Source organism: Spermophilus citellus (assembly GCF_964194105.1).
Source record: "Spermophilus citellus genome assembly, chromosome: 1".
In the NCBI taxonomy this organism is placed as follows: Eukaryota; Metazoa; Chordata; class Mammalia; order Rodentia; family Sciuridae; genus Spermophilus; species Spermophilus citellus.
Window position 1 is genome coordinate 269,208,522 of NC_138182.1, and position 27,828 is coordinate 269,236,349.

Consider the following 27,828-nt stretch of genomic DNA (forward strand, 5'->3'; position numbering starts at 1 on the left):
AGAGAGAGAAAGAAAAGAAAGAATAAGAACACTGGTAGGTAGCATCATTGCCCAAATGAATTTTTTATGGATTTCATTAGACTTTCTTTTGTTTTACTTAATATTTCACTTTTCATGTATATTGTGAGGTAGTAAGGATTTTTTAAAAAAAATTTGTTTTTTTTTAAGACAGTAGAGGTTTTTTTTTTTTTTGTGGGGGGGTGGTATTGGGGATTGAACTCGGGGCACTCAACTACTGAACCACATCCCCATCCCTGTTTTGTATATTATGTAAGACAGGGTCTCACTGAGTTGCTGAGGACCTCTCTGTTGCTGAAAGCTGGCTTTGAACTCAGTGATCTTTCTGCGTCAGCCTTCCTAGCTGCTCAGATTACATGCGTGCACCACCGCACCCAACCAGTAGAGTGTATTTTTATAATTATACATACATAGAGTATAATTTATTCTAATTAGGATTTAATTCTTGTGATTGTACATGATATGGAGTTATGCCTCATGTATTCATATATAAACATAGGAAAGTTAGGGGGGATGGAAGTAGGAAAGACAGTGGAATTAATCTGATATAACTTTCCTATGTTTCATATATAAATACACAACCAGTAAGTATCTTCTGTTGATGAAACTACTTTATATTTATTTTACATTGTCTAAAGATATCACTCTACTATTCAATATACCAGGCATTGGCCACATGTGGCTATGTAAAGTTAAATAAACTTAAATAGTTGTTACATTTGTCTATTCTCTATTGCCATAACAAAATGCGTGAAGGCTGTGTACTTTATGGTTGTAGTTTATTGTGCTTTGCTTATTACACTGCACAGATACTGTGTTTTTTTACATATTGAAGGTTTGAGGTGACCCTATGTTGAGGAAGTCTGTTGGCACCTTTTTTCAGCAGCCTGTGCTCACTTCATGTATGTCACATTTTAGTAATTCTTGAAATGCTTCAAACATTTCCATTTTTATTCTTATCTGTTGTAGTGATCTGTGATCAATGGCCTTTGATATTACAATTATATTTGTTTGAGTGCTCTAAGAAATATGACTGTATAAGACAATAAACCTGGTAGATAAAAGTGTTCGTATTGCTCTACCAACTGGCTCTTCTATTGAGGCTTCCCTGTTCTCTGAGGCATTGCAATATTGAAATTAGGCCAATTAATAAATGTTCAAGTAAAAGGAAAAGTTGTAAGTATCTTACTTTAAATCAAAAGCTAGAAATTATTAAGGCAAATTAAAATCTGAGATAGGCTGAAAGCTAGGCCTCTTGCCCCAAGTAGCCAATTATGAATACAAAGGAACAGTTCTTGCAGGAAATTAAATGTGCTACTTTCGTGAACATACAATGCAATAACTTTTTTTTTTGGCCTCTGAGGGTAGATTTTGCCTTAACCCCTACCCCCCCAATATATTTTACTTCAAACTATACATACTCCTACTTCATTGAGCAGGACTAACTACAGGTTGAATATTCCTTATCTGAAATTCCTGGGACACAGTATTTTAGATTTCTGATTTTTTACACTTTTGAATATTTTCATATGCTTATTGAGATATCTTGGCTCTGGGACCCAGGTCTGAACATAAAGTTAATTTATATTATGATCATGGCTGGGAGAGTAATAAGTTAATATGTCCCTAAAGGGTCCTACTGATAGGCTGGCCTTGGGCTTTTGAAAAAGCGTAATAGTTGTGACTCTATACAGTCTAATGATTCACCATGTCTTCCATATTCTCTTTCTTTGCGACTTTGAATGTGTAATAATTGGTAAGGAAGCAGACAGCAGTCTGAGCAAAGCAAATATGTACAAAGAGGAAAAACAGAAAAAGTATGAATAACTCTAGAATTAAAACTATGAGGCAGCAGAAAATTTAAATAAACAGAGTGGGAGGAACAGAGGGAATTAACTGGAAGTAACAGAAGTAGTGGAAGCAGAGGCAGAATATTTGAGATGAATAATGGTAAAGCGGAGTTGGGAGCAGTAGCTACTAAAGGGTAATTGCTGGAGTTACTCTTTGGGACATCAGAGCAGTTGTTATATTACTAAAATTGCTGAATGAAGAAGAGTTCTTTGTGAGGCTGGGTTGAGCAGCTCTTTTGATTATTCCTTAATCCTGGTGATCTCATTTGATCTTCAACCCCTGAGTAAATAAGTGATCTCTAAGGTAAATTAACTTTTTCTCTGTGGTTTGTTCCCTGACAGAGCCATAACCCCAATACTAATAGACTTTTATTTCTGGTCTTTTTGGTGCTTATGAATATTTGGCCATGTTTATGTTTCCTGTTTGATAATGTACATTGTTCTGCTTGAATGTTTCTGGTTAAATTATTCTTCAATGAATAAAATTTTACCTTGTATAGTATAAAACCCCAGATTAATTTAGTAATGGGTAGAATTTTTCACATATTTCTTAAAAATAATTATTCATATTTGAGCATCAAAAAATTTTAAGCCATATAACGTATTACATGTACTTTACTTTCTTAGTTTACCTTGAGAACTTTCTAGTCTTGAGGATTAAATTATACTGAAAAATATGAAAGTTTCCTCATTGGATGTCCTTTCTGTTGGATTGAGGGCCTTAAGGTAAAATTGCCTCAGATGTCTCTCCTTTTTATATTTTTAAAGTTAAAACATGACATTTAGAAAATATATTGATCTAATGTCATAGCTTGATGACTAATCATAAAATGAACACATCCCTGTAATTGCTGCTCAGTTCAAACACATGGTTTATATCAGCAGCAGACACTTATTTCCCAGATAATACTTCTGCCCTGTTTATCCTGACTCCTTAACAAAGCTTTAAATTACTTTAGTTTGCGTTTGAATGTTACTTAAAATGGAGAAATGCAGCCCATTCTTGTCTGACTTCTTTAACTTGATTATGTTTGTAATATTTATCCATTTTGTATATGGCAGAAATTTGTTTTTATTTTAATTGCTACACTGTGTTCCACTCTATAAATATACATCTACTTACTATTTTCTGCTGACTTTTGAATTGTTTCCAGTTTAGTGCTACTGTGACTAGTTTTGTTGTGAATACTCTCCTGTATATCTTTTGGAACATATATTTGCATTTCTACTAGTATATATTTATAGGGAAGTGCTAGGTCATAGGTTGTGCATGTATTCTGCTTTAGTAGGTGCTTTCTAACAGATTTTGAAAGTGATTATAGTAGTTTACTCTCCTGCCCATAATCAACAAAAGTTAACCTATATTCTTGCTAACATTTTGTATTGTTAAAACTTTCTAAATTTTAGTCCTTTCTAAATTTTAGTGGGTACATAGTGGTATCTCATTCTATTCTTATTTTGAGTTTTCCTGATGAAAAATTGGATTAGGCAAGTTTTTATAATATGAAAAGTTATTTGGATAGTCTTTGTCCAATATTTAAATATTTTGACCATTTTTTTCTATCGTTTTTTTACCATTTTATGAGTTTTTAATTTTTTTGACTTATTTAGAGTTTTTTTATGAATTATTTTATGATTTTTTTTCTATTGTGTTTTTATGATTTTATGAGTTTTTTTGTTTTAATTTTCATTGTGAATTTGAGGACTTTTATCATTTGACTAATAGGCACATCTTCACTCTCAACCAGTAACTTGTTATTTCAATATCTTTTCAGAAATGTAAGTTCCTACTTTTGATGAAGTTAAAATTTGTAATCCTTTTTTTTGTGCTGTGTTTAAGAAAATATTTCCTTAATCCAATGCCATTTATCTGATCTTCTAGAAGTTTAATTATATTACCTTTAAAAATAATAATGAAGGCATATATTGTATTTGAAATTGATTTTTATGTTTGGTATAAAATAGGGACTAATATTTGTTTATTTTAGTTATCTAGTTATTCAATTATTCTAACATCATTTAGCTGAAAAGAGTTTTTCTCATCACCTTTGTCATAAATCAAGTGGTATTTTTCTTGTCATATTGCACTGGCAAGGACCCCTTTGATATGTTGAATAGAAGTAGTGAAAATAAATCTTTTTCTTTTGTTTCTGGTGTTACTGGAAGGCAAGCTTTTGACCTGTCAACATTAAGGGAGATTTTTGTTATAGTTTTTTTAAATGATAATCTATCAGATTAATAATATTCCCTTTTCTTCCCAATTTGTCAGGATATTTTAAAACTTTGCAAATGGACACTCAAAATTTTAAATAAAAATATTTTCCATGCAATATTTTATCATTCTTGAGGGCTTGGCTTGATAAGTTTTGATATTTGCACCACTCAAAATAAGAGAAAGAACATATTCATCATTCCAGGAAATTCTCTTGATCCCCTTTTCAATTCATGTTCTTCTTCCTCATAAAGGGAAGTATTTTCCCCCCCTCTTTCTGGGAATTGAACCTAGGGCCTCATGCATGCTAGGTGAGCACTCTACCTCTGAGCTATATCCCTAGCCCTCTTTATTTATTTTAAAATAGAGTCTTGCTAAGTTGCCCCTGCTGGCGTACAATTTGTGATCCTATCTCAACCCCCCAAGAAGCTGGGATTAAAGGTGTGTGCCACCATGCTTGGCACTTTTTGGCTTTTATTGATACAGTACTTTCCTTTATTTGACTTTATATCATTGGAATTATGTATTTTGTATATTTTTATTTCATTCAATTAAATATTTGAGATTCATCTGTGTCATAGCATGTATTTTCATTGCCTGAATATGCCATATGTATAAATTACATACACAATGTATAAAATATACAAATTGGATATTGTTTCCAGTTTTGAGCTATAATAAGACTGCTTTGAACATTTTTTTCTTGTATAAGCCTTTTTGTGATTTATGAATATACCTAGAAATGGACCTAGTGGGTCATAGGATAGATGCATGTTTAACTGTGTATGGAACTGCTAAATAGTTCTCCAGCATGGAGACTGGGTAGGCTGGGATCCAGGATATAGTTGGTATAATTTTTCTTGGGCTGGAAGAGTTTAATTTTTACCACTTTAATTGAAGAGTAGGAAGAGAGGAGTTCAGGGACAGATGAGTATATAACATTAATGGGAGGAAGTCAAGGTAATTATTTATTTCTTCTGGAAAAGAGGCAGATGATTCAACAGCTGATAGAGGACAATTGGTTGGGTTGAATGTAAGGTAAGTCCAGAAGGTTGTAATAGATTGCTGTGGAGAGTGGGAAGGGGAAACTAACTTAATATCCAGTGTGTGTTGAGGGTCTATTTGAGGTTGTTATTCCTGATTTGTAGAATTATCAATTTGTACAATTGTATAGCCTTTTTCTTGTGGCAGTGCTTAGTGTAGTGAAAGTGTAAACATTATGCTCAGTGTCTCACCAGAGTATTTTTTTGTTTTGTTTTGCATAGTCATCAGATCAAGTCATTACAGTACAGTAACACAGGAGACATGATTCTTGTTGTATCTGGAAGCTCACAGGCCAAGGTGATTGATAGAGATGGTTTTGAAGTAATGGAATGTATAAAGGGAGACCAGTATATTGTGGACATGGCCAACACAAAGGTAAGCATTTAACAGAATATTTTAATGAATTCAATTCAGCACACATTTATATTAAAAACTTATTTGAGTTGACCTGTAAAATTCATTACAAAAGTTTGTGTCTTTAAACAACAATGTATTATTTCTCATTATTATATAGATTGATTTATTGGAAGGTTCTTCTTTCTGTAGTGTTGTCTGGATGATCAGATGGCTACAGGGTTCAAGATTGACTCACTTACATGGCTTATAGCTGGAACACTGTCCTATGTCATTTCTTTCTTTCTTTTCCTCTTTACTACTCCCAAACACACTCCTGTTGTGCACTCAGATGCTCTTTTACTCTTGCTCTCAACCTTACTCTTGCTGTCACTCTCTATTTTTCACTTGTCTAGTTCAGGCCTTTTCACAGTGGGGTTTGAGGTAATTGATGGCTGGTTTCTATGAAGAATGAACACGGAAACTGTAGATTTCATAATGTCTGGCTTTAGATTTTCATATCATAGAACCAGCCCAAATTTGGAGGAAGGAAAGGGAGACTTTGCTATATGATGGGTGAATGACAAGATCAGACTGGAAAATATCACGTGGGATGGAGATACTGATGCAGCCAACATTGGCAACACAGTCTGCCAGCTATTTGATCTAGGTTTTAAGACGAGAAGAAAGAGAGTCTCATTAGCCTTTTTTGATAAAGATTTTAAATAGGATAATGATATCTTAAAAATAATGTACAAATATCAGTCAACTATAGTTACAATTAATGCTATACAACTTATTGTGTGAAACAATAGTTGTTTATTCTTGCTAATGTGTCTTTGGATTGACTGGGTTGGGCTGCATGCTGCAGATGAAGTTTAGGTCTGTTCCATGCATCTTGGTTCTTCCTTAGACCAGTGGACTACTATATAATAGTGAAGTTCTCAGTGATGGCACAAACACAGGGAAATCACCAACTTTGGAAGTACATTTCAAGCCTTTGCTTATATCATATCCTCTAACATTCCACCAGCTGAAGAAAAACCCCATGGTTGTGGCTAATTTCAATAGACTGGAGAAATTTGCCCAAGTATATAGTGAGAAGAACTGTATTATGTGAAAAAGGGTGTAGATGTTGGAAGCAGTTATAGATTGGGAATAGTAGTGTCGTCTACCACAGAGGATGTGGTTGATGCACAATTCTGAGTCTTCATTTTCATTCTTACTTTTACTTTTTTTCCCCCTTCCTGCATACTACTTACTTTCAATAAGCTAATTTTCATGGTTTGTGCCTAAATCAAGATCCTGTATGAGATTGGATTGTCTCATATACATATGTGTACGTATGTATATCTGTGTGTATACACACACTCACACACACAGGATTGAATTCAGGGGTTCTTTACCACTCAGATACGTTTCCATCCATTTTCATTTTTTATTCTGAGACCAGGTCTTGCAACTTAAGTTGCCCAGGCTAGCCTCAAACTTGAGCTCCTCCTGCCTCAACCTCCTGAGTTGCTGGGATTATAGGCTTGTGCCACTATGCCCAGCTGTGGATTCCATATTTGTAAAATTGCCTACTTGGTCCTTTTACCTCTGAATCAATGCTCATGACACTTTCATAGTCACTTATGGATATATGCTTGCACAGAATGGCACAAAATTTGAGTTTGAACAAGATGATACTCATTTTGTTTCAGCTCTCATACTGTAATCAAGTATTCTTTTTATGCCTGCTTCATGTCATGCTTTCATTTTCTTGCTTATTATTGGTGATTTTGCTACCAAGCATACTGCTGAAGTGCTGTAGTGCTGTCTTGTGTTTCCAAGTGCAAGGAGTATGTGATGTTTCTTATAGAGAAAATACATGTGTTAGAGAACGTTCACTTAGGCATAAACTATAGTGCCCTTGACTGTGAGTTCAATATTAATGAATCAACAATATATATTAAGTCAGGTGTCCTTAAAATTTGTAGTTATGGTAGACAATCCTTCTAAGAAAGTATGAGGAAGGGGATTTTTTTTTTGCCAGTCTCTAAATTCTTCTTAATTATTTTAGCTACCCTGGATTTTTATGTTATAAAAAGGCTAAGACTTTATGGATTTAAATTTTACTTAAGAAAGTTTCAAGAAGAAAAGAATCTGATTGGTCCTGTATCTGACTCTTTCTGCCTTCTCAGACTTATACCAAAAATCTAGGTAGAAATGCAGGAAAGCAAAAAATATAAGTTATTTGCCAATATACAAAAAACTACTATATAGTGTTATTTATATATTGTAACTTACCCATGCTGCCAATATTATCTGTGTTTTAATTTCAAACTCATGGTTTATTTTTCTTTCTACATTTCACAAAAGCAAATATAATTAATTGACTACTTATCTAGGAAATGTTACAGATATCTTAATAATAGTCATTGGTTTGAGTGATGGGTTTTAGTAATGCAAATAGTATTATTTGAAAATAGACAATTTCATATTGTACTTTAAAAACAAACTTTTAAGTCTCTTTTCTGATTCTAAGAGAAATTAGTAATTTGAAGTTTTACTGGAAAATTCAATGAATAGAATGTTAAAGATTTTAGATATTTGATCTATCATGATAAATATTATATAATTTAAATGAAAACAAGCTTTTGTAATTATATTGTCAAATTTTTGTATTCTTAGGACTTGTTTCTCTAAAATTCTTTAAATCATTTATGTTTATGAATATGTAAATATGTGTTTATATTTTAAGAGTATTGTATGAGTACAGAACTACTTTTTGCTGTTAGATACTATAACAGTGCATTATAGTTACACTTTTTACAAATAAAATGTAATGGATATCTAATAGTAATTCCTGTTGAATATAGAAAATGTGAAAAATAGACAATAAGAGCAATTATTCATAATTCACTTAAATATAATCACCATTAAAATTTAAGTTTCTATGTCTTTTATTTCTATGTTTTTCTATGAAAGATGTTTTTGGCTCACATAGAACCTTTGTCACTGATTGCTTGTAGTCATGTTTTTGCATTTTACAGTCTTAGAAATTATGTGCAGATGCCTCAGGGACTACAGAGGAGTGTATGGGAATGAGGTGTAGGGGCCTTCTATTTCAGCCAAAAAATTCCAATTTTTTTCTGTCTTATATGTTGGAGTTTTCCATAAGTTTTTCTTTGAAAGTCAATTTTGCTGATGCTGATGGGTTGTGGCTTGGCAGAAGAGCGCTTGCCTAGCATGTCTAAGTCGCTGGGTTAGATCACCACATAAAAATAAATAAATAAAATAAAGGTATTGTGTTCAACTACAACCAAAAAAATATTTTAAAAAATATGAAGACCAATGGTCTGCAGATTATGGAATATATGGTTATTTTTTCTAGGAAAATGGCACATAACTTCTTCAACTTTGAGTGGATAGAAAAGTGGAACAAGAATATGCAGGAATCATCTTATAATCAACCTTTGAACCATTCAAAATCATTATTTAAAAACTGTAATTATAGTGTCATCTAAAAGTCATTTACCCTAAATCAGAGTTTTTATACATTGCTTCCAGTCAGGAAGTATTTTCCTCTATTACTTCCAACTGTTTGGCACACACTTTGCTTGAAATTCATATGGGACTCTTTGGCCTCGAACTCATAAATTTGTGACTATTAAGTCAGTTATTCCTATAAATCACAACTCCATAACTAATCAACTTTTTAATTAAGTTAAAATCGAAGATATTTTAGTAGGTCACTAGTAAATGAATACTTTAATGGTAATAATCTTATAATCTCATTATTAAGCTTTGGGGTTTTTTTTTTTGTTTTTTTCCCCCCAGGTTTTTAATATAACTTTTATGTTTTAAAAGTTTATATGTACCTTGCAGGAAACAGAAAAATACAAGTAAAGAACAAAGTCATCCAGTTATAAGCAGTTTAATTGTATATATCCTTCCAGGGCCAGTGTGTACATACAAAACATCCTATTTTGTGTGCATGAGGTTGTAGTGTGTATTGTGGTTTTCCACACATCATGAATATTTGCCAATTCAAAACCCCAAAGTTACATGAATGTTTTTGATAAACAAGAATACACTGTACCAACTCAATTTGTTAGAAAATATTGTAATCTGGTGTTCTTGGGGAGAAAAATTTCACTGAGGATAGAAATGGCAATAAGTCTCTAGATGGATGTATTGGCAGAGTTACAACTAAAATAATGCATTCTCTCTCTTTTTTAAAAAAATATTTATTTTTTGGTTGTAGTCGGACACAATACCTTTATTTTATTTATTTATTTTTATGTGGTGCTGAGGATCGAACCTAGGGTCGTGCATGTGCTAGGCGAGCGCTCTACCACTGAGTCACAACCCCAGCCCCCCCTCCCCCACAATGCATTCTCTTAATACTCAATTTAGGGGGCTGAAGCTGTGGCTCATTGTTAGAGCGCTTGCCTAGCATGTGTGAAGCACTGGGTTCAATCTTCAACATCATTATAAATAAATAAATAAATAAAGTTATATTGTGTCCATGTTAAAAGAAATAAAAATAAAAAAATAAAAGACACACAGGGCTTCTTTATAAAAATACTCAATTTAAAATGAGGCATACAACAACAGAGTACACCAAACATAATATTTCTAAGAGAATTCATTATCAGATTTCTATTAATAAACTATGAGCAAGAAAGCAAATTCCCAGTGAATTACAGTATGTCTATAGTGTAGCCAGATGATGCACACACATAAATGGCTCACATAAATATGCAAATCCTTGCACTTACTTCTATCTTTCCCTTTGTGTTTCCTTCTGCCCCTTTGCTGCCAGTTCAATGAGCAAGTCCTGATATACACTGCCCAGAGGTATAATAAGTCTATGTCCAAAAATACATCTTTTCTATCAGTTATACAATATCTACAGGTTGGCTAATTCATTACCTCTACTTTTGTGATACATTGTCACCTCAGGACATTAGAAAGCTTAGATATTGTGAAATAAAGTATGAACTTTGTGCACAATAAATACAAGTACTTTACCAGAAATGCACATACAGATCTATATTTATAATGTAAAGCTGTCTTCCAGATATGGAGATACTATTAAGTTTGGTTTTTCAGTTCATCTAGGGTTGATATTAATTAAGTGTCCTCCAGGATTGTCTCCAACCCCTTTTCACCATCAAGTTCTTTTGTGCTGTTTGTTTCTTAATTAAGAAGACTGAAGTAAAGAAAGCAGATTTCAGGGGATGCCAGCAGAAGAGATTCTAAAAGTTTGGGAAGAATTTGACATGAGGGAGTGTGTACTGCTGGTTTTGAAGATAGAATGAGAACTTGTGAGTGCTGAATTTGGATACATAGCTAAGGATGTTTCTAAGCAGTATTGAGGGTGTTGTTCACTTTCTTCTTGTTACCTATGAAATATGAGAGAAGAAAGGTAAACTTAGGGAAGTCTTACTAAAAGGGAATGAAAACTAGACAGTTTGGTTTACTTTTAGTGTATCCAGATGGGTGTGTATAGAGAAAAAAAACAGTGTGGCTGTAGAACTCCAGAAAGACCAAAAGATAAGAATAATCATCTACACTATGGTCTTTTCCAAGAAATTAAGGGTGTGTCTCACAGATCTTCCTAACCAAACCAAGTGACTTCTAGGAAACTTAAAGGCATTGCTCCTTAGCCATTTCAACAAGATCTATGGGCAAAGAAGAGACTTTTGCAAACATTTGTGGGCATGGCTTTTGTCTAGTGGAATTCAACTTGAGAAATATTTCCTTTTGCCAGTTTTTAAGATGGGGAGGAATTCATGTGGCAAGAAATGCATAAGCCTTCTAGAAGCTAAGAGCAGTCCCCAGCTGATAGACAGCAATAAAATGAGGCTCTCAGTCTTGCAACCACAAGGAATTTGTATTCTGCCGACAACCTGCCAACAACTTGGAAGTAGATTCTCTTCAAAACTTTTCAGAAAGGAATGCTATCCTGCTAACAATATATGAGTAAATTTGGGGTGTTTTAAGCCCCTAAGTTTATGGTCCTTTGTTACACAGTAATAGTAAACTAACACAGTTTTCCAAAATCAAAAATAGTAAGTAATGATGAAAATCCCTGAAGAGGTAGTAGGGATTGTGACCAAGCATAAGAACAGAGGTTAGTTGTGGGTGGGAGAAAGGATGTTTTCCCATTGGGAACGAAGAGGCAAGGATGGGCACATTTGCTTATAGGCAGTGTCTCCACATTGGGAATGGAAAGTATCACCATCTTCTGGCAGTCCTTTCCTAGTTTAGTGTTGGAAGATGGCATGATGGATCATGAACACTTAGAAAAAATGTTCATGGTTGTGAGAGAAAAATTACTAGAAGAATTGTGGGACCATTAAGGGCCACAGATTATAAATTTGTAGACAATTAATCTGTATATTCATGTGATATTCTTGAATCCTATTTAGGATTCAGGGTGTTTGGATTGGATCAGTGATGGAGGAATTGAAGTCCAACAAAAGGAGATTTAGGATTAAGGTGCGAAAACAGTTAAAGTTTAGGATATTGAAAATACAAAAAGTTCAGGAGCTGGAACATAAGTGGCTATGTGGGCCAATAAATGGAATATCTAGAACCTAGAGAATATCTGGTGATCTATAATTGTTAACTCAATAAATACTGAGAGTTCATGATTTCAGAAATCATTTGTGACAATGGCAGAATTAGCCATAGTTAGGGCTGATGAAATATGTTAAGAATATATTTTTTTTAATCTTTTCTTCCTGCTCTTCCTCCCTGCTCTGTTCATAGTTGCTCTCATTATATCAAAGAAGACATTTGGTATTTGTTTTTTAGGGATTGGCTAGCTTCACTAAGCATAATCTGCTCTAGTGCCATCCATTTCCCTGCAAATTCTATGATTTTGTCATTTTTTATTGCTGCATAGTACTCCATTGTGTATAGATGCCACATTTTTTTTATCCATTCATCTATTGAAGGGCATCTGGGTTGGTTCCACAGTCTAGCTATTGTGAATTGCGCTGCTATGAACATCGATGTGGCAGTATCCCTGTAGCATGCTCTTTTAAGGTCTTCAGGAATAGTCCGAGAAGGGCAATAGCAGGGTCAAATGGTGGTTCCATTCCCATCTTTCCCAGGAATCTCCAAACTGCTTTCCAAATTGGCCACACCAATTTGCAGTCCCACCAGCAATATACAAGTGTACCCTTTTCTCCACATCCTCGCCAGCACTTGTTGTTGTTTGACTTCATAGTGGCTGCCAATCTTACTGGAGTGAGATGGTATCTTAGGGTGGTTTTGATTTGCATTTCTCTGATTGCTAGAGATGGTCATTGAATAGGTCATTGAAATGAGTAGGTCAAAGATGATGAGATTTATCTTTTTGATGTATTTAAATGGCTATTAAAATTGCTCAGAATTTAGAAATACTTGGATTTTAGAGTCTTGATTGATGGAAGGAGATGACTAAGAGTAATGGATTATGTAGGGGTAGGCAAATTATGACCTGTGCACCCAATCCAGTCTCCACCTTGTTTTTGTAATTAAAAGTTTTATTACAACATAGCCTTTTTCATTAACTTATCATTGTGTGCCTCCTTTTGTACTCACTTCAGTGGTAGAATTGAGTACTTGCAACCAAGACCAGGTGGCCCACAGAACCTAAAATACTTGGTATTTGACTCTTTGGAGAAAAATGTATGCTGGTTCCTGAATCAATACTATGAACATTAACTCCCCAGTGGAATGTACTCACACAAAAGTTTGCTTATAGTTTCAAGAAGTTTGGCAATTCCTAAAAGCCTGTGAATGGACTCTGCTCAAGAAGATCAAAGTGTAGTCTCTCCTGCATTTCATCTCCTCATAGGAGTTGGCTCTGTTAATTAGCTCACCATGCCAAAGACATGGATACTTTCATTTTGAGGATCATGGAACCTTACATTATTCTGTGACTACAAATGGCATTCTAGCCTGAAGCTGTTTTATAACTATTGTCACAAGAGATACATAGTTTAGTACAGATCAGCACATGTATTGTGTGTGTAGGAAAGAGTATTGGTCATGGATAAATAATGCCCTCTTTATGCAAAGCAAGGCATATTATGAGAAACAAATAGTCAATTCTTTCTTTGGGGCTATTTCCAGTTAGGGCTGTTAAATAAAGGGATTTTTTTGAAGGGCCTGTATTTAAATAAAGAGGGAGAGAGAAAAACTATTTTATGAAAAAGTGTTTTAGTCACTAACTAGTCTTTAATAGGTGTCACTTTAAATTTTTTTTTCCACAAATGTTAGCCTTGGTACTGAATCTGTTTAGATCCATTTAAGAATCCTTAGTTGAACTTCATTTTGTTATGACTTATTTTGGTCACTGTTTTCACACAGGGCCACTTAACATTCCCACTGCCTTTGTCATGGTCCTATCTTTACAAACAAGAAACAGCATTCACAGTCTTTTGGATTATTTTTCAATTTAACCTACTATCTGTGTTCTTATTCTTTGTTCTTAATAGTGAAGGTGTCTCTTTATTTTAACATCTTCTGTAATAAGGTTGTTTTCTTATAGTTCTCTTAAAAATACTTTTTATATTCCAAGATGCTATTCGCCTCTTATCAACAAATTCCAGTAAAAGGTCTGTGTTCTGAGGTTTGCCTTCAGGGTCAGGATGTTGGGTTGCTATTTGAACAGAGAAAAGAAAGTAAGCTTTGAAGGACCAAATGGAGTAGCAGCCATCTAAAGAGTCCCTGAGTCTGGGAGTAAGAAGAGGGAATTTGGTAAACCAGGAACTGACTGGGAGGTAAGCAGACTGTGCCTCAGATTAAGAGATCAGGCAGGGATGTCTGTGGAGATGAAGTTAAATTAAGCAGAGGAGAGGAATTAAGAGAGTGGAGTAGTGTGCCAGATTGCAACAGCCAAGGCAGTTTTGGATCTAAGTCCTCAAAGGATGGGCATATCTTGGGTTATTGGGGTGCTCTTTTTATTGCAAATCATGAGCTATTTTTACTGGTCCAAAGTTACTAATTTAGATAAGATACTAGTAATTGAATTTTTTTCTTAAACATTAGCAGATAAATTTATATTTTTGAAAACAGATTAATATGACCCCTGACAATCCTATAAATTTTAGTGAGCCAATCATTAATGTATTTCAGAACCTTAGTTGTACCAGATTGAAGTGAATTTAATCCAGTTCTGTATTATTGCCATTTTATTATGCCACATCCAATGGTCATTTCTGAGTTCCTATAGTACTTTAACTCTCCAAACATTTGATACAGTTGATTCTTCTCTCCTCCTTGACTTGACTTGACTTCCAATTTATTACTCCCCCTTCACCACCCTCCCTTGATGGTACTGGGGATTGAATGCATCAGTGCTCTACCACTGAGCTCTATCCCCAGCCCTTTTTATTTATTTTTATTTTGAGAAGGGTCTTGCCAAGACTGGCTTTGAACTTGAAATCCTCCTGCCTCAGCTTCCTGAGTCACTGGAATTACAGGCATATGCTACTAAATCCAGCAATTTGCTGAACTCCTTTTCATTCTTGGTTTTTGCTTCTCCTTTCTTCTTTCAATTACTAAATATTGGAATATCCCAGGGCTCTATGCTGAGCCCTCTTTAGTATTTTTACTTGCTCCCTGATTGACCTTATCTGGCCACACGGCTTTAAATACTATTTATAGACAATGTTGTTTTACAAATTTATAGTTCCAGCCTTGTCTTCTCACCACTCCAGTATTACCAACTATCAATTTAAAAATCTCATTTAGATGTAAAGTAGGCATTGGAACCTACTTTGTCAAAAAAGGAAATTGTGGGGCTGGAGTTCTAGCTCAGCGGTAGAGTGCTTGCCTCATATGTGTGAGGCACTGGGTTTGATTCCTAGCACCACATATAAATAAGCAAATAAAATAATGGTCCATCAACAACTTAAATAAAATAAAAGAAAAAGGTAATTGTGATTTTTTTTCCTTTTTAGACCTGTTTATTCTGTAATTGTCTTGATCACAATAAATAACTTTCTCTTTGATCAATTGATGGATTCAAAAACTTGAGTTCTACATCTCTACTGTTCTTCCCTCATATCTAAATCACTGGCAAAACATATTCTACCTGCAGTGCTTTATGAATAAAGGTGCTAAACAATTGTGTGTAGGTTTTTTTGTGAATGCTTTCAAATCAAGTGGGTGAATACTCAGGAGCCTTATTGCTGAACATGTGGTTGTATTTTGTTTAACTTTGTAAGACACAGCCTGGCTGTCTTACAAAGTAGTTAGACCATTTTGAATTCCCCCCAGGAATAATGAGAGTTCCTGTTGCTTTTAATCTTCACTAGCAATTAATATTGTCAATTTTCTGGAATTTAGCCATTCTAATAAGTGTTTAGTGGATCTCATTGTTTTAAATTGCATTTTCCTAATGATCAGTGGTATTGAGCATTTCTTCATCTTTCTCATCCTTATATTTTCTTTGGTGAAATGTCTATTTAATATTTTTACCCATTTTGGGGAAGAGAGTGTGTGTCATACTAGAGTTTGTTTTTCAGAGTTAAAAAATACATTCTGAATAGAAATCTTTTTTGAATTTGTGCTTTGGAAATATTTCTCCCAGTCTGTGGCTTGTTTGACCATTCATTTTGCAAAGCAAAATTATTTGAATTTTTATTCAGTCTAGTTTATCAATTATTTTCTGCATGGTTTTTATTTTTGGTGTTTAACTCTTTACCAAACCGAGTGTCACAAAGATTTTTCTCTAGTTTGTTTTTTAGAGGTTGTATTAGTTAATTTTTCATCACTGTGACCAAAAGATCCAACAAGACCTACTTAGAAGAAGAAAAGTTTATTTTGGCTCATGGTTTCAGAAGTTTAGTTCATGGTTGGCCAGCTGGGCCTGGGTGAGGCAGAACATCATGGAAGAAGGGAATGGAGGAGGAATACTGCTTAGTTCATGACTGCCAGGAAGTAGAGAGAGCTCTGCTCACCATGGAGAAAATATAAACCCCAAAGGCATACCTGCAGTAACCTACTTCCTCCAGCTACATACTATTTGCGCATAGTTACCATCCAGTTAATCCATATCAGTGAATCAATACACTGATTAGGTTACACTTCTGACAGTCTAATCATTTCACCTCTGAATATTTATTGTCTCACATGAGCTTTTAGGGGATATCTCATATCTAAACTCTAGCAGGAGTTTTTCTATTTTATGTTTTACATTTAGGGCTATGATTTATTTTGATTTAATATTTGTATATGAGATGAGGAAAGGTGGAAGTTCTTTTTCTGTTTTTCATATGAATCACAAGTTGTTTTAGTTGAAAAGACTGCTTCCTTTATTGAGTTGACTTTGCATCTTTGTTAAATATTAGTTGATTAAATTTGAGTAGATCTATTTCTGGGTTCTATATTCTGCTTTTTACAGTGTTTATCCTTTCACAGATATTACCCTCTATGTTACTACAACTTTTTGGTATTTTTCAAAAATTTGGTAGCATGATTGTTCCAACTTTGTTCTTCTTTTTAAAAATGGCTTTGATTATTTTAATTTCTTTACTTTTTCACATAAATTAGAACTGTATTATTTATATCTACAAAGAATCCTGTTGGAATTATTTGACATTATTTTGAATATAAAAATCCAATTTAGAGAAAATTGACATCTGCATTGAGTCTTCCAATCTATCAACACAGCATATCTCTCTACTAATTTAGACTTTTTTTCTTTCTTTCATTTGGGCTTTACACTTTTCAGCATAGAGATCATTAACATACTAAATTTATATCCAAGTATTTCACTTTTCTGTGTTATAAATGGTATGTGTGTACTATGTACGCACATATATTTACATATATTTGCTTTCTAATTGTTTTTTGGTGAAATACTATTGATTTTTTTTTGTATGTTGACCTTGTGTTCTGAAATCTTACATTAAACTCATCAGTTTAAAGACTTTTGTAGAATTTTGGAAATTTGTATATAGACATTGCATTTTATAGCAAATATATTATCTATTCTTTTATAATCTGCTTTACTGTACTTATTAAGATTTTCAGAATGACATTATGACATTGAGAAGGAATGGTGCTAGTAGACTTCCTTGCCTAAGTTCTGATGTTTGGAGGAAACATTCAGGGATGTATACATGTGTGTGTATGTGTGTATTTTCCCATCAAATATGTTGTTAGCTGTAGGTTTTTATCTGTACTTATTATGTACTGAATTTTGTGTCCCCACCCCCCTCCAAATTTGTATGTTGAAACCCCAACCCTCAATGTGATAGTATGAGGAGGAGCCTTTGGCAGGTTATAAGTTTCGATGAGATCAACAGGGTAGAACCTCCATGATGGTATTGGTATCCTTATGAAAAGAGGAAGAGACCCCACATCATCAGATGCAAGAGAAGGTGACCATCTTTAAGCCACAAAGAGAGTCCTTACTAAAAACTGAATCTACTGGCACATTAGTCTTGGAGTTACCAACCCCTAGAACTGTGAAAAATAAATGTTTATTTTCAGCTCAAAGTATATCAAGGATCTAGACAGAGACCCTACACCTACTAGAAGAAAATGTAGTCCCAACTTTCCATCATGTTGGCTTAGGAACTGAATTCCTCAACAAGAATCCTAAAGTGCAAGAAGTAAAATCAAGAATCAGTAAATGGGATGGTATCAAACTAAAACACTTCTTCACGGCAAAGGAACAAATTAAGAATGTGAAGAATGGAGCTGGGTGTGGTAGCACATGTGTGTAATCCCAGCGGCTAGAAAGGCTAAGGCAGGATATATAAAAGGGCTGGGAATATGGCTCAGTGGTTGAGCACCCCTGGGTTCAATCCTCAGTATCAAAAAAAAAAAAAAAAAAAAGCGATGAATGGGAGGAAATCTTTGCCACCTGCATCTCAGAGCATTTATTTCTAGGATATATAGCAAACTCAAAAAACTTAACATCAAAAAAAAAAATAACCAAGTTAAAAGAATTCGCAGCTAGAAAACCACCTCTTCAAAAAATCCTTGGCAAAACATTACAGGAAGAGGAAACTGAAAATAACATTGAAAACCATCAGTGGGAGGTAGGACAGTAAAGGGGGGAAAGTAATCAAAGAGGAAAACTAATCAGGTTTAGTAACATAAATAAACAAATATGACTGGAGGAACAAACCAAATCTCAATAATAACCCTAAATGTTAATGGCTTAAACTCACCAATTAAGAGACACAGGCTAGTCGAATGGATCACAAAACAAGATCCAACAATATGTTGCCTACAGGAGATGCATTTGATAGGAAAAGATATACATAGACTGAAGGTGAAAGGCTGGGAAAAATCATTCCACTCATATGGACTGCGGAAACAAGCAGGAGTGTCCATACTCATATCAAACAAAATAGATTTCAAGCCAAAGTTAATCAAAAAGGATAAAGAGGGACACTGCATACTGCTCAAGGGAACCATACACCAACAAGACATAACAATCATAAATATATATGCCCCAAACAATGGTGCAGCTACGTTCATCAAGCAAACTCTTCTCAAGTACAAGAGTCTAATAGACCACCATACAATAATCATGGGAGACTTCAACACACCTCTCTCACCACTGGACAGATCTTCCAAACAAAAGTTAAATAAGGAAACTATAGAACTCAACAACACAATTAACAACCTAGACTTAATTGACATATATAGAATATACCACCCAACATCAAGTAGTTACACTTTTTTCTCAGCAGCACATGGATCCTTCACAAAAATAGATCATATATTATGTCACAGGACAACTCTTAGACACTATAAAGGAGTAGAAATAATACCATGCATCTTATCTGATCATAATGGAATGAAACTGAAAATCAACGATAAAAGAAGGAAGGAAAAATCATGCATCACGTGGAGAATGAACAATAGGTTACTGAATGATCAATGGGTCATAGAAGACATCAAGGAGGAAATTAAAAAATTCTTAGAGATAAATGAAAACACTGACACAACATATCGGAATCTATGGGACACATTGAAAGCAGTTTTAAGAGGAAAATTCATTGCTTGGAGCGCATTCCTTAAAAAAAGAAAAAACCAACAAATAAACGATCTCATATAGCATCTCAAAATCCTAGAAAAAGAAGAGCAAAATAACAGCAAAAGAAGTAGAAGGCAAGAAATAATTAAAATCAGAGCTGAAATTAATGAAATCGAAACAAAAGAAACAATTGAAAAAATTGACAAAACCAAAAGTTGGTTCTTTGAAAAAATAAATAAAATCGACAGACCCTTAGCCATGCTAACGAAGAGAAGAAGAGAGAGAACCCAAATTACTAGCATACGGGATGAAAAAGGCAATATCACAACAGACACTTCAGAAATACAGAAGATAATCAGAAATTACTTTGAATCCTTATACTCCAATAAAATAGAAGATAGTGAAGGCATCGATAAATTTCTTAAGTCATATGATCTGCCCAGATTGAGTCAGGAAGATATAGACAGCCTAAACAGACCAATAACAATAGAGGAAATAGAAGAAACCATCAAAAGACTACCAACTAAGAAAAGCCCAGGACCCGACGGGTATACAGCAGAGTTTTACAAAACCTTTAAAGAGGAACTAACACCAATACTTTTCAAGCTATTTCAGGAAATAGAAAAAGAGGGAGAACTTCCAAAGACATTCTACGAGGCCAACATCACCCTGATACCTAAACCAGACAGAGACACTTCAAAGAAAGAAAACTACAGACCAATATCTCTAATGAACCTAGATGCAAAAATCCTCAATAAAATCCTGGCGAATCGGATTCAAAATCGTATCAAAAAAATTATACACCATGATCAAGTAGGATTCATCCCTGGGATGCAAGGCTGGTTCAATATACGGAAATCAATAAATGTTATTCACCACATCAATAGACTTAAAAATAAGAACCATATGATCATCTCGATAGATGCAGAAAAGGCATTTGACAAAGTACAGCATCCCTTTATGTTCAAAACTCTAGAAAAATTAGGGATAACAGGATCATACCTCAACATTGTAAAAGCAATCTATGATAAGCCACAGGCCAGCATCATTCTGAATGGAGAAAAATTGAAGGCATTCCCTCTAAGATCTGGTACAAGACAGGGATGCCCTCTCTCACCACTTCTGTTCAACACAGTCCTCGAAACACTGGCCAGAGCAATTAGACAGACAAAAGAAATTAAAGGCATAAAAATAGGAAAAGAAGAACTTAAATCATCACTATTTGCAGATGATATGATTCTATACCTAACAGACCCAAAAGGGTCTACAAAGAAACTATTAGAGTTAATAAATGAATTCAGCAAAGTGGCGGGATATAAAATCAACACGCATAAATCAAATGCATTCCTGTATATCAGCGACAAATCCTCTGAAACGGAAATGAGGACAACTACTCCATTCACAATATCCCCCCAAAAAATAAAATACCTGGGAATCAACCTAACAAAAGAGGTGAAAGACCTATACAATGAAAACTACAGAACCCTAAAAAGAGACATAGAAGAAGACCTCAGAAGATGGAAAAATATACCCTGTTCATGGATAGGCAGAACTAACATCATCAAAATGGCGATATTACCAAAAGTTCTCTATAAGTTCAATGCTATCCCAATCAAAATCCCAACAGCATTTCTTGTAGAAATAGATAAAACAATCAGGAAATTCATATGGAATAATAAAAGACCCAGAATAGCAAAAACAATGCTAAGCAGGAAGTGTGAATCAGGCGGTATAGCGATACCAGACTTCAAACTATACTACAGAGCAATAGTAACAAAAACAGCATGGTACTGGTACCAAAACAGGCGAGTGGACCAATGGTACAGAATAGAAGACACAGTAACCAATCCGCAAAACTACAACTATCTTATATTTGACAAAGGGGCTAAAAGCATGTAATGGAGGAAGGATAGCATCTTCAACAAATGGTGCTGGGAAAACTGGAAATCCATATGCATCAAAATGAAACTGAATCCCTTTCTCTCGCCATGCACAAAAGTTAACTCAAAATGGATCAAGGAGCTCGATATTAAATCAGAGACACGGCGTCTGATAGAAGAAAAAGTTGGCTATGGTCTACATACTGTGGGGTCAGGCTCCAAATTCCTCAATAGGACACCCTTAGCTCAAGAGTTAACAACCAGAATCAACAAATGGGACTTACTCAAACTAAAAAGTTTTCTCTCAACAAAAGAAACAATAAGAGAGATAAACAGGGAGCCTACATCCTGGGAACAAATCTTTACCCCACACACTTCAGATAGAGCCCTAATATCCAGAGTATACAAAGAACTCAAAAAATTAGATAATAAGATAACAAATAACCCAATCAACAAATGGGCCAAGGACCTGAACAGACACTTCTCAGAGGAGGACATACAATCAATCAACAAGTATATGAAAAAATGCTCAACATTGCTAGCAGTCACAGAAATGCAAATCAAAACCACCCTAAGATACCATCTCACTCCAGTAAGATTGGCAGCCATTAAGAAGTCCAACAACAAGTGCTGGCGAGGATGCGGGGAAATGGGTACACTTGTTCATTGTTGGTGGGACTGCAAAATGGTGCGGCCAATTTGGAAAGCAGTATGGAGATTTCTTGGAAAGCTGGGAATGGAACCACCATTTGACCCAGCTATTCCCCTTCTCGGTCTATTCCCTACAGACCTAACAAGAGCATGCTACAGGGACACTGCTATATCGATGTTCATAGCAGCACAATTCACGTGAGCAAGATTGTGGAACCAACCTAGAAGCCCTTCAATAGATGAATGGATTAAAAAATGTGGCATTTATACACAATGGAGTATTACTCTGCAATAAGAAATGACAAAATCATAGAATTTGGAGGGAAATGGATGGCATTAGAGCAGATTATGCTAAGTGAAGCTTGCCAATCCTTAAAAAACAAATGTCAAATGTCTTCTTTGATATAAGGGGAGTAACCAAGGACAGGGTAGAGACGAAGAGCTGGAGAAGAAGATTAACATTAAACAGGGATGATAGGCGGGAGGGAAAGTGAGAGTTAAGGGAAATTGCATGGAATTGGAAGGTGAGCCTCAGGGTTATACACAATTACATATAAGAGGAAAGGAGGAGTAGGAGAAAAATTATGTAAGTGGAAGAAACGATTTATAGTAGAGGGGATGGAGAGAGAGAAGGGGAGGGGAGGGGAGGGGAGGGGAGGGGGGACAGTAGAGAATGGGATAGACAGCAGAATACATCAGTCACTAGAAAGGCAATTTGTAAATCAATGGAAATGTAACTGATGTGACACAGCAATCTGTATACGGGGTAAAAATGGGAGTTCATAACCCACTTGAATCAATCTGTGAAATATGGTATATTAAGAACTATGTAATGTTTTGAACAACCAACAATAAAATAATTAAAAAAAAATAACCCAATCAATAAAGGGCCTAAGGAACTGAATAGATACTTGACAGCAGATGACATGAATGGTCAACAAATATATGAAAAAAATGTTCAACTTGTCTAGCAATTAGAGAAATGCAAACTAAAACTACACTGAGGTTTCATCTCATTCCAGTCAGAATGGCAATTATCAAGAATACAAGTAACAATAAATGTTGGTGAGGATGTGGGGGAAAAGGTATGTACACTCATAAGTTGCTGGTGGAACTAAAAATTGGAGTAACCGCTCTGGAAAGCAGTATGGAGATTCCTCAGAAGACTTGGAATGGAACCACCATTTGACCCAGTTATCTTCCTCCTTGGCTTATACCCAGAGGAATTAAAATCAGCATACTTACAGTGTCACAGCTACATTAAAGTTCATAGCAGCTCAACTGACAATAGTTAAGCTACAAAACAGTCCTACTCATCTGTCAACAGATGGATGAAGAAAATGTGTTATCTATTCACAATGGAATAGTATTCAGCAATAAGGAAGAATGACTTTATGACTTTTACTGGTAAATGGATGGATCTGGAGACTATCATGCTAAGCAAAATAAGCCAATCCCAAGAAACCAAAGGCCAAATGTTCTCTCTGATATGTGGATGTTTACAAATAGTAAGGAGGGTGGAGGGAAGAATTTGGTGGGTTAGACAAAGGGGAATGAAGGAAGGGATGGGGAATGGGACTAGGAAAGACAATTTATTGAATCAGACATAACTCTTCTTATGTTCATAGATGAATACACCACCAGTGTAACTCCACATCATGTACAACCACAAGAGTGGGAATTAGGAAATTAGAACAAGTTATACTCCATGTATGTACAATATGTCAGAATATACTCTATTGTCATGTATGTCTAAATAAATAAATCAATAAAATGTTTGTTGTTGCAAGAGCCATGTAGAAACAGGGAATAGTAAATGCAAGGCTGTGAATCAAGGTGTTTGCTATATCCTTTTCCATTAATTATTTTTTATTATTATTATTATTATTATTATTATTATTATTTACTACTGGGGATTTAACCCAGGGACACGCTAGCACGGAGTAATATCCACACCCCTTTTTATTTTTTATTTTGAGACAGGTTCTCATTAAGTTGCCTAGGCTGATTTTGAATTTGAGATTCTCCCACCTCAGTCTCCCTAGTGGCTGAGATTACAGGTGTGCGTCATCACAGCCATTGTTCATCCTCAATTTTTAAACTATCCATATCTACGCTTCAGGTGAGATTTATGAAAAAGCCTATTGTTGGGCCTTGTTTTAGTTTTTAAGTCTGTAATGACAACTATTGTCTTCTAATTGGTGTTTTTAGACAACTTAATTTTAGTGTAATTATTCATATTGCTGGTTTATTTAGTTCTGCCATTTTATTTTCTGCTTGTCCTTTCTATTATTTGTTCCTTGCTTCATCATTTTTTACTTCTTTCAACATTGTTAAAATTCTGTTTAGCTTACTTGCTGGCTTTTTTTTTTTTGTGGGTTTTTTGTAATTTTATTTAGTTGTAGATAGACCCAGTACCTTTATTTTATTTATTTATTTTTATGTGGTGCTGAGGATCGAACCCAATGCCTCACACATGCGAGATGAGCACTCTACCACTGACCCACAACCCCAGCCCCCTCTAGTCATGTTGACATGGTGGCACTCTAGAGTGATTTGGGGTAGCTCAAGATGAACACGGAGACAGAGAGTCCTTTTCTGTCACTCTTAACACACTTCTTACTTGCTGGCTTTTTGTTATGGCTTTTCATAGTGTTTTTTCAAGTGGTGGCTCTAAGAAATGTTATGCATGATCCCCGTCCTCACCATACACAGACAATCATCCTTCAGTATTTCTGGGTAATTGATTCCAAAAACACCACACACCTAGCTATTCAGATGTAAGGCACTGTATGTAGCAAATGTGTTATGGTTTTGATTTGATATGCCCCCCGGGAAGCATTTTTCAAAAACAGATTTAGTGGTGGTGGCATTTTATAGTTCTTTCATCTCAGAATGTTTCTATTTCTTTTCTTTCTTTCTTTAGTCCTGAAAGGGCATTTTTTGTGCATTTAAATTGAAAGTATTTGCCAGACCTTGTGGCACTTGCCAGTAATCCCAGTGACTGAGGAGGCCGAGACAGGAGGATGGCAGGTTCAGGGCAGCCTGAGTAAGTTAATGAGACCCTCAACAACTTAGTGAATCTCTGTCTCCAAAAAAGAACTGGGAATGTAGCTCTGTGGTTGAGTGTCTATGATTTCAATCCCAACAACAACAACAACAACAACAACAACAACAACAACAAATGCATTATTTTTCTTTCAGTATTTAAAATTTGTCTTAATTCCTTCTGACTTTCATTATTTTTGATGAGTAATCTGTAGTATTTAAAATATTGTTTTTCTATATGTAATATGATTTTTATTTCTGTCTGTTTATTTTAAGACCTTTATTTTTAACTTTAATAGATTATGACATGTCTGCAGATTCTAAATCTAGAATGGATCGATTAGGTTACATCTCATAATCTAATCATTTCACCTCTGAATATTCCTGCATTAACAGGAGCTTTTATGGGATAGATCATATCAAAACCAGAACACATTTGCTGGGAACAATGGCTTACATCTATAATCTCAGTGGCTTGGGAGGCTCAGGCAGGAGGATCACAAGTTTAATGCAGCCTCAGCAACTTAGTGAGGCCTTAAGCAACTTAGCAAGACCCTGTCTCCAAAAATAACAACAGCAGCAATAACACATTTGTTTCAAAAGTGTTTCCTTTCTCTTTTTGTAGTATGGGTATATATACTGACTTGAAGTTTTTCTCTGATAATTCTATCATTTTGGTTTTCTTGTGGTGGCATCTTTTTAAAAATTTTTAAAATTTGTTCTAATTAGTTATTTTGTGGTGGCGTCTTTTGTCTGTCTTCTTGAGAGCTGGTTAGGTTGTTCTCATTGTATGTTTAATTTTGGGTTGTTGCCTTGATTTTAAATTGTGTTAAGAGATTCTGAGTCCTGTGTCAAACCTCTGCTTGGTACCATTTTTGGTTGTTGATCATGATGGTATGAGTGTGCCTGCACATGTGTGTCTGTATGGACAGTCAACCTCATTAGTTTTAGACTTCAGATTCTAATGTGCTGCCTGTGAGCTGTTTTTCTTTCTAATGTTGATTTAATTTTTTTTTTTTTTATAATATTTTATTGTTGGTTGTTCAAAACATTACATAGTTCTTAATATACCATATTTCACAGATTGATTCAAGTGGGTTATGAACTCCCATTTTTACCCCGTATACAGATTGCTATGTCACATCAGTTACATTTCCATTGATTTATAAATTGCCTTTCTAGTGACTGATGTATTCTGCTGTCTATCCCATTCTCCACTATCCCCCCTCCCCTCCCCTCCCCTCCCCTCCCCTTCTCTCTCTCCACCCCCTCTACTAAAAATCGTTTCTTCCACTTATATAATTGTTGATTTAATTTTTAAAGCCTTTCTTGTTTCTATTCCAGTTGGTCTATATGTGCTAACTAGGGATCATTCTTTTTTTTTTTTTGGTCCAGGGTATTGAACTTAGAGGCACTCGACCACTGAGCCACATCCTCAGCCCTATTTTGTGTTTTATTTAGAGACAGAGTCTCACTGAGTTGTTTAAGGCCTTGCTAGGTTGCTGAGACTGGCTTTGAACACTCGATCCTTCTGTCTCAGCCTCTTGAGTGACTGGGATTACAGGCATGCGCCACCACACCAGGCCCAGGGATCATTGTTTATATTCAGGTTTCACTGGAATTCAGGTTTCCCTGCAATCTTTATAACTATTTCTGCAGAGCACATATGTGTATCGTTATTATGTATTTTGTCTTCTTTAATTTGAGAAGACTTCTCTGCCTTTTTTGGTGTTTTCTTATCTTGACCTTTTGGAAGACTAAGTCAGTTATTTTATAGAATATGGAATTTGGTTTTACCTGGTTTTCATCATAATTGAGTCTGCTTTTGCATTTTTAGAAGAACTGTCACAGAAACAATATTGTGTCCTTATTTCTTCATATAAGGAAGTACATGATATTAGTTTGTGCCAATATTAGTGATGTTAACCTGGATCGCTTGTTTAAGGTGGTGTCTAGCAGGATTCTTTGCTATAAAGCTATTTCTTCTTTGTAATTATCGAGTAATTTTCATAGAGATTTTGAAGCCAAATAAATATCCTGTTCATTTTCAGACTTTCCTCCACTAGTTTTAGCATTCCTTGATGATTCTTGCCTGAGGTGGTTATTACTGTGATGATTATAAAATAATTATCTTTCTAACTCTGTCATTCATTTTATGTTTATTGGGAAGCATTCCTCTGTAAGGAAGAGTTTTTTCTTCTATTTTGTTTATTTATTCATTATATTAGTATGTATTCAAGGGTTCTTACTTAGTCAATGGTTTATAATCTTTTACTATCTTCATGTATTTTGATGTCCCAGCTGTTTTTGACTTAGCCAGTGAAAGCCCATTTGACCTGTATTTTTATCTTTTTAATATATCTCCATCACTTCTGCAGTGCTTTCTTATTTTTTGACACAATAACATGTTCCATGTTCCTCTGTCCTTTTCCTATCCTGGCCCTATAAGTAGTAATTTCTCCAGGTTCCTTTTATTACGGAATGATTTTTAAAATCCAGGATTTCTGTGCTAGTTTTGCTAGAGTGTATTGTTTTTAGTAAATTTTCAGTATATAGAGCTCAAGAATAACAGATACACACAACTATATTTATTCAAATCTACTTATTAAAAATCAAGAATTCATATCATCCCTAGTTTCAAACATATTCCACACAATCATGAGAAACCTTACTCACGTTATCCTCAATGTATTTGTTCATTGGCTTAATTCTTTGCTATTTTGAAAGCAGTTTCATCATTGTTAATGCATACCATTACAGAAAAGAAACAAATGTGCTAACTGGAATTCACTATTTATTTAC

At 34.9% G+C, this 27,828-nt stretch overlaps 1 protein-coding gene across 2 annotated transcripts in view; it reads left to right on the plus strand.

Moving 5' to 3' along the window:
• The window catches only part of WDR70 (WD repeat domain 70), a 335,155-nt gene that overhangs the window by 99,381 nt on the left and 207,946 nt on the right, over positions 1 to 27,828 (plus strand). For both annotated transcript variants that reach the window (XM_081284615.1, XM_081284616.1), the window contains exon 9: positions 5,346 to 5,499. In XM_081284615.1, the coding sequence (XP_081140741.1) occupies positions 5,346 to 5,499 (154 nt within the window). The remainder of the gene's footprint in view (positions 1 to 5,345; positions 5,500 to 27,828) is intronic.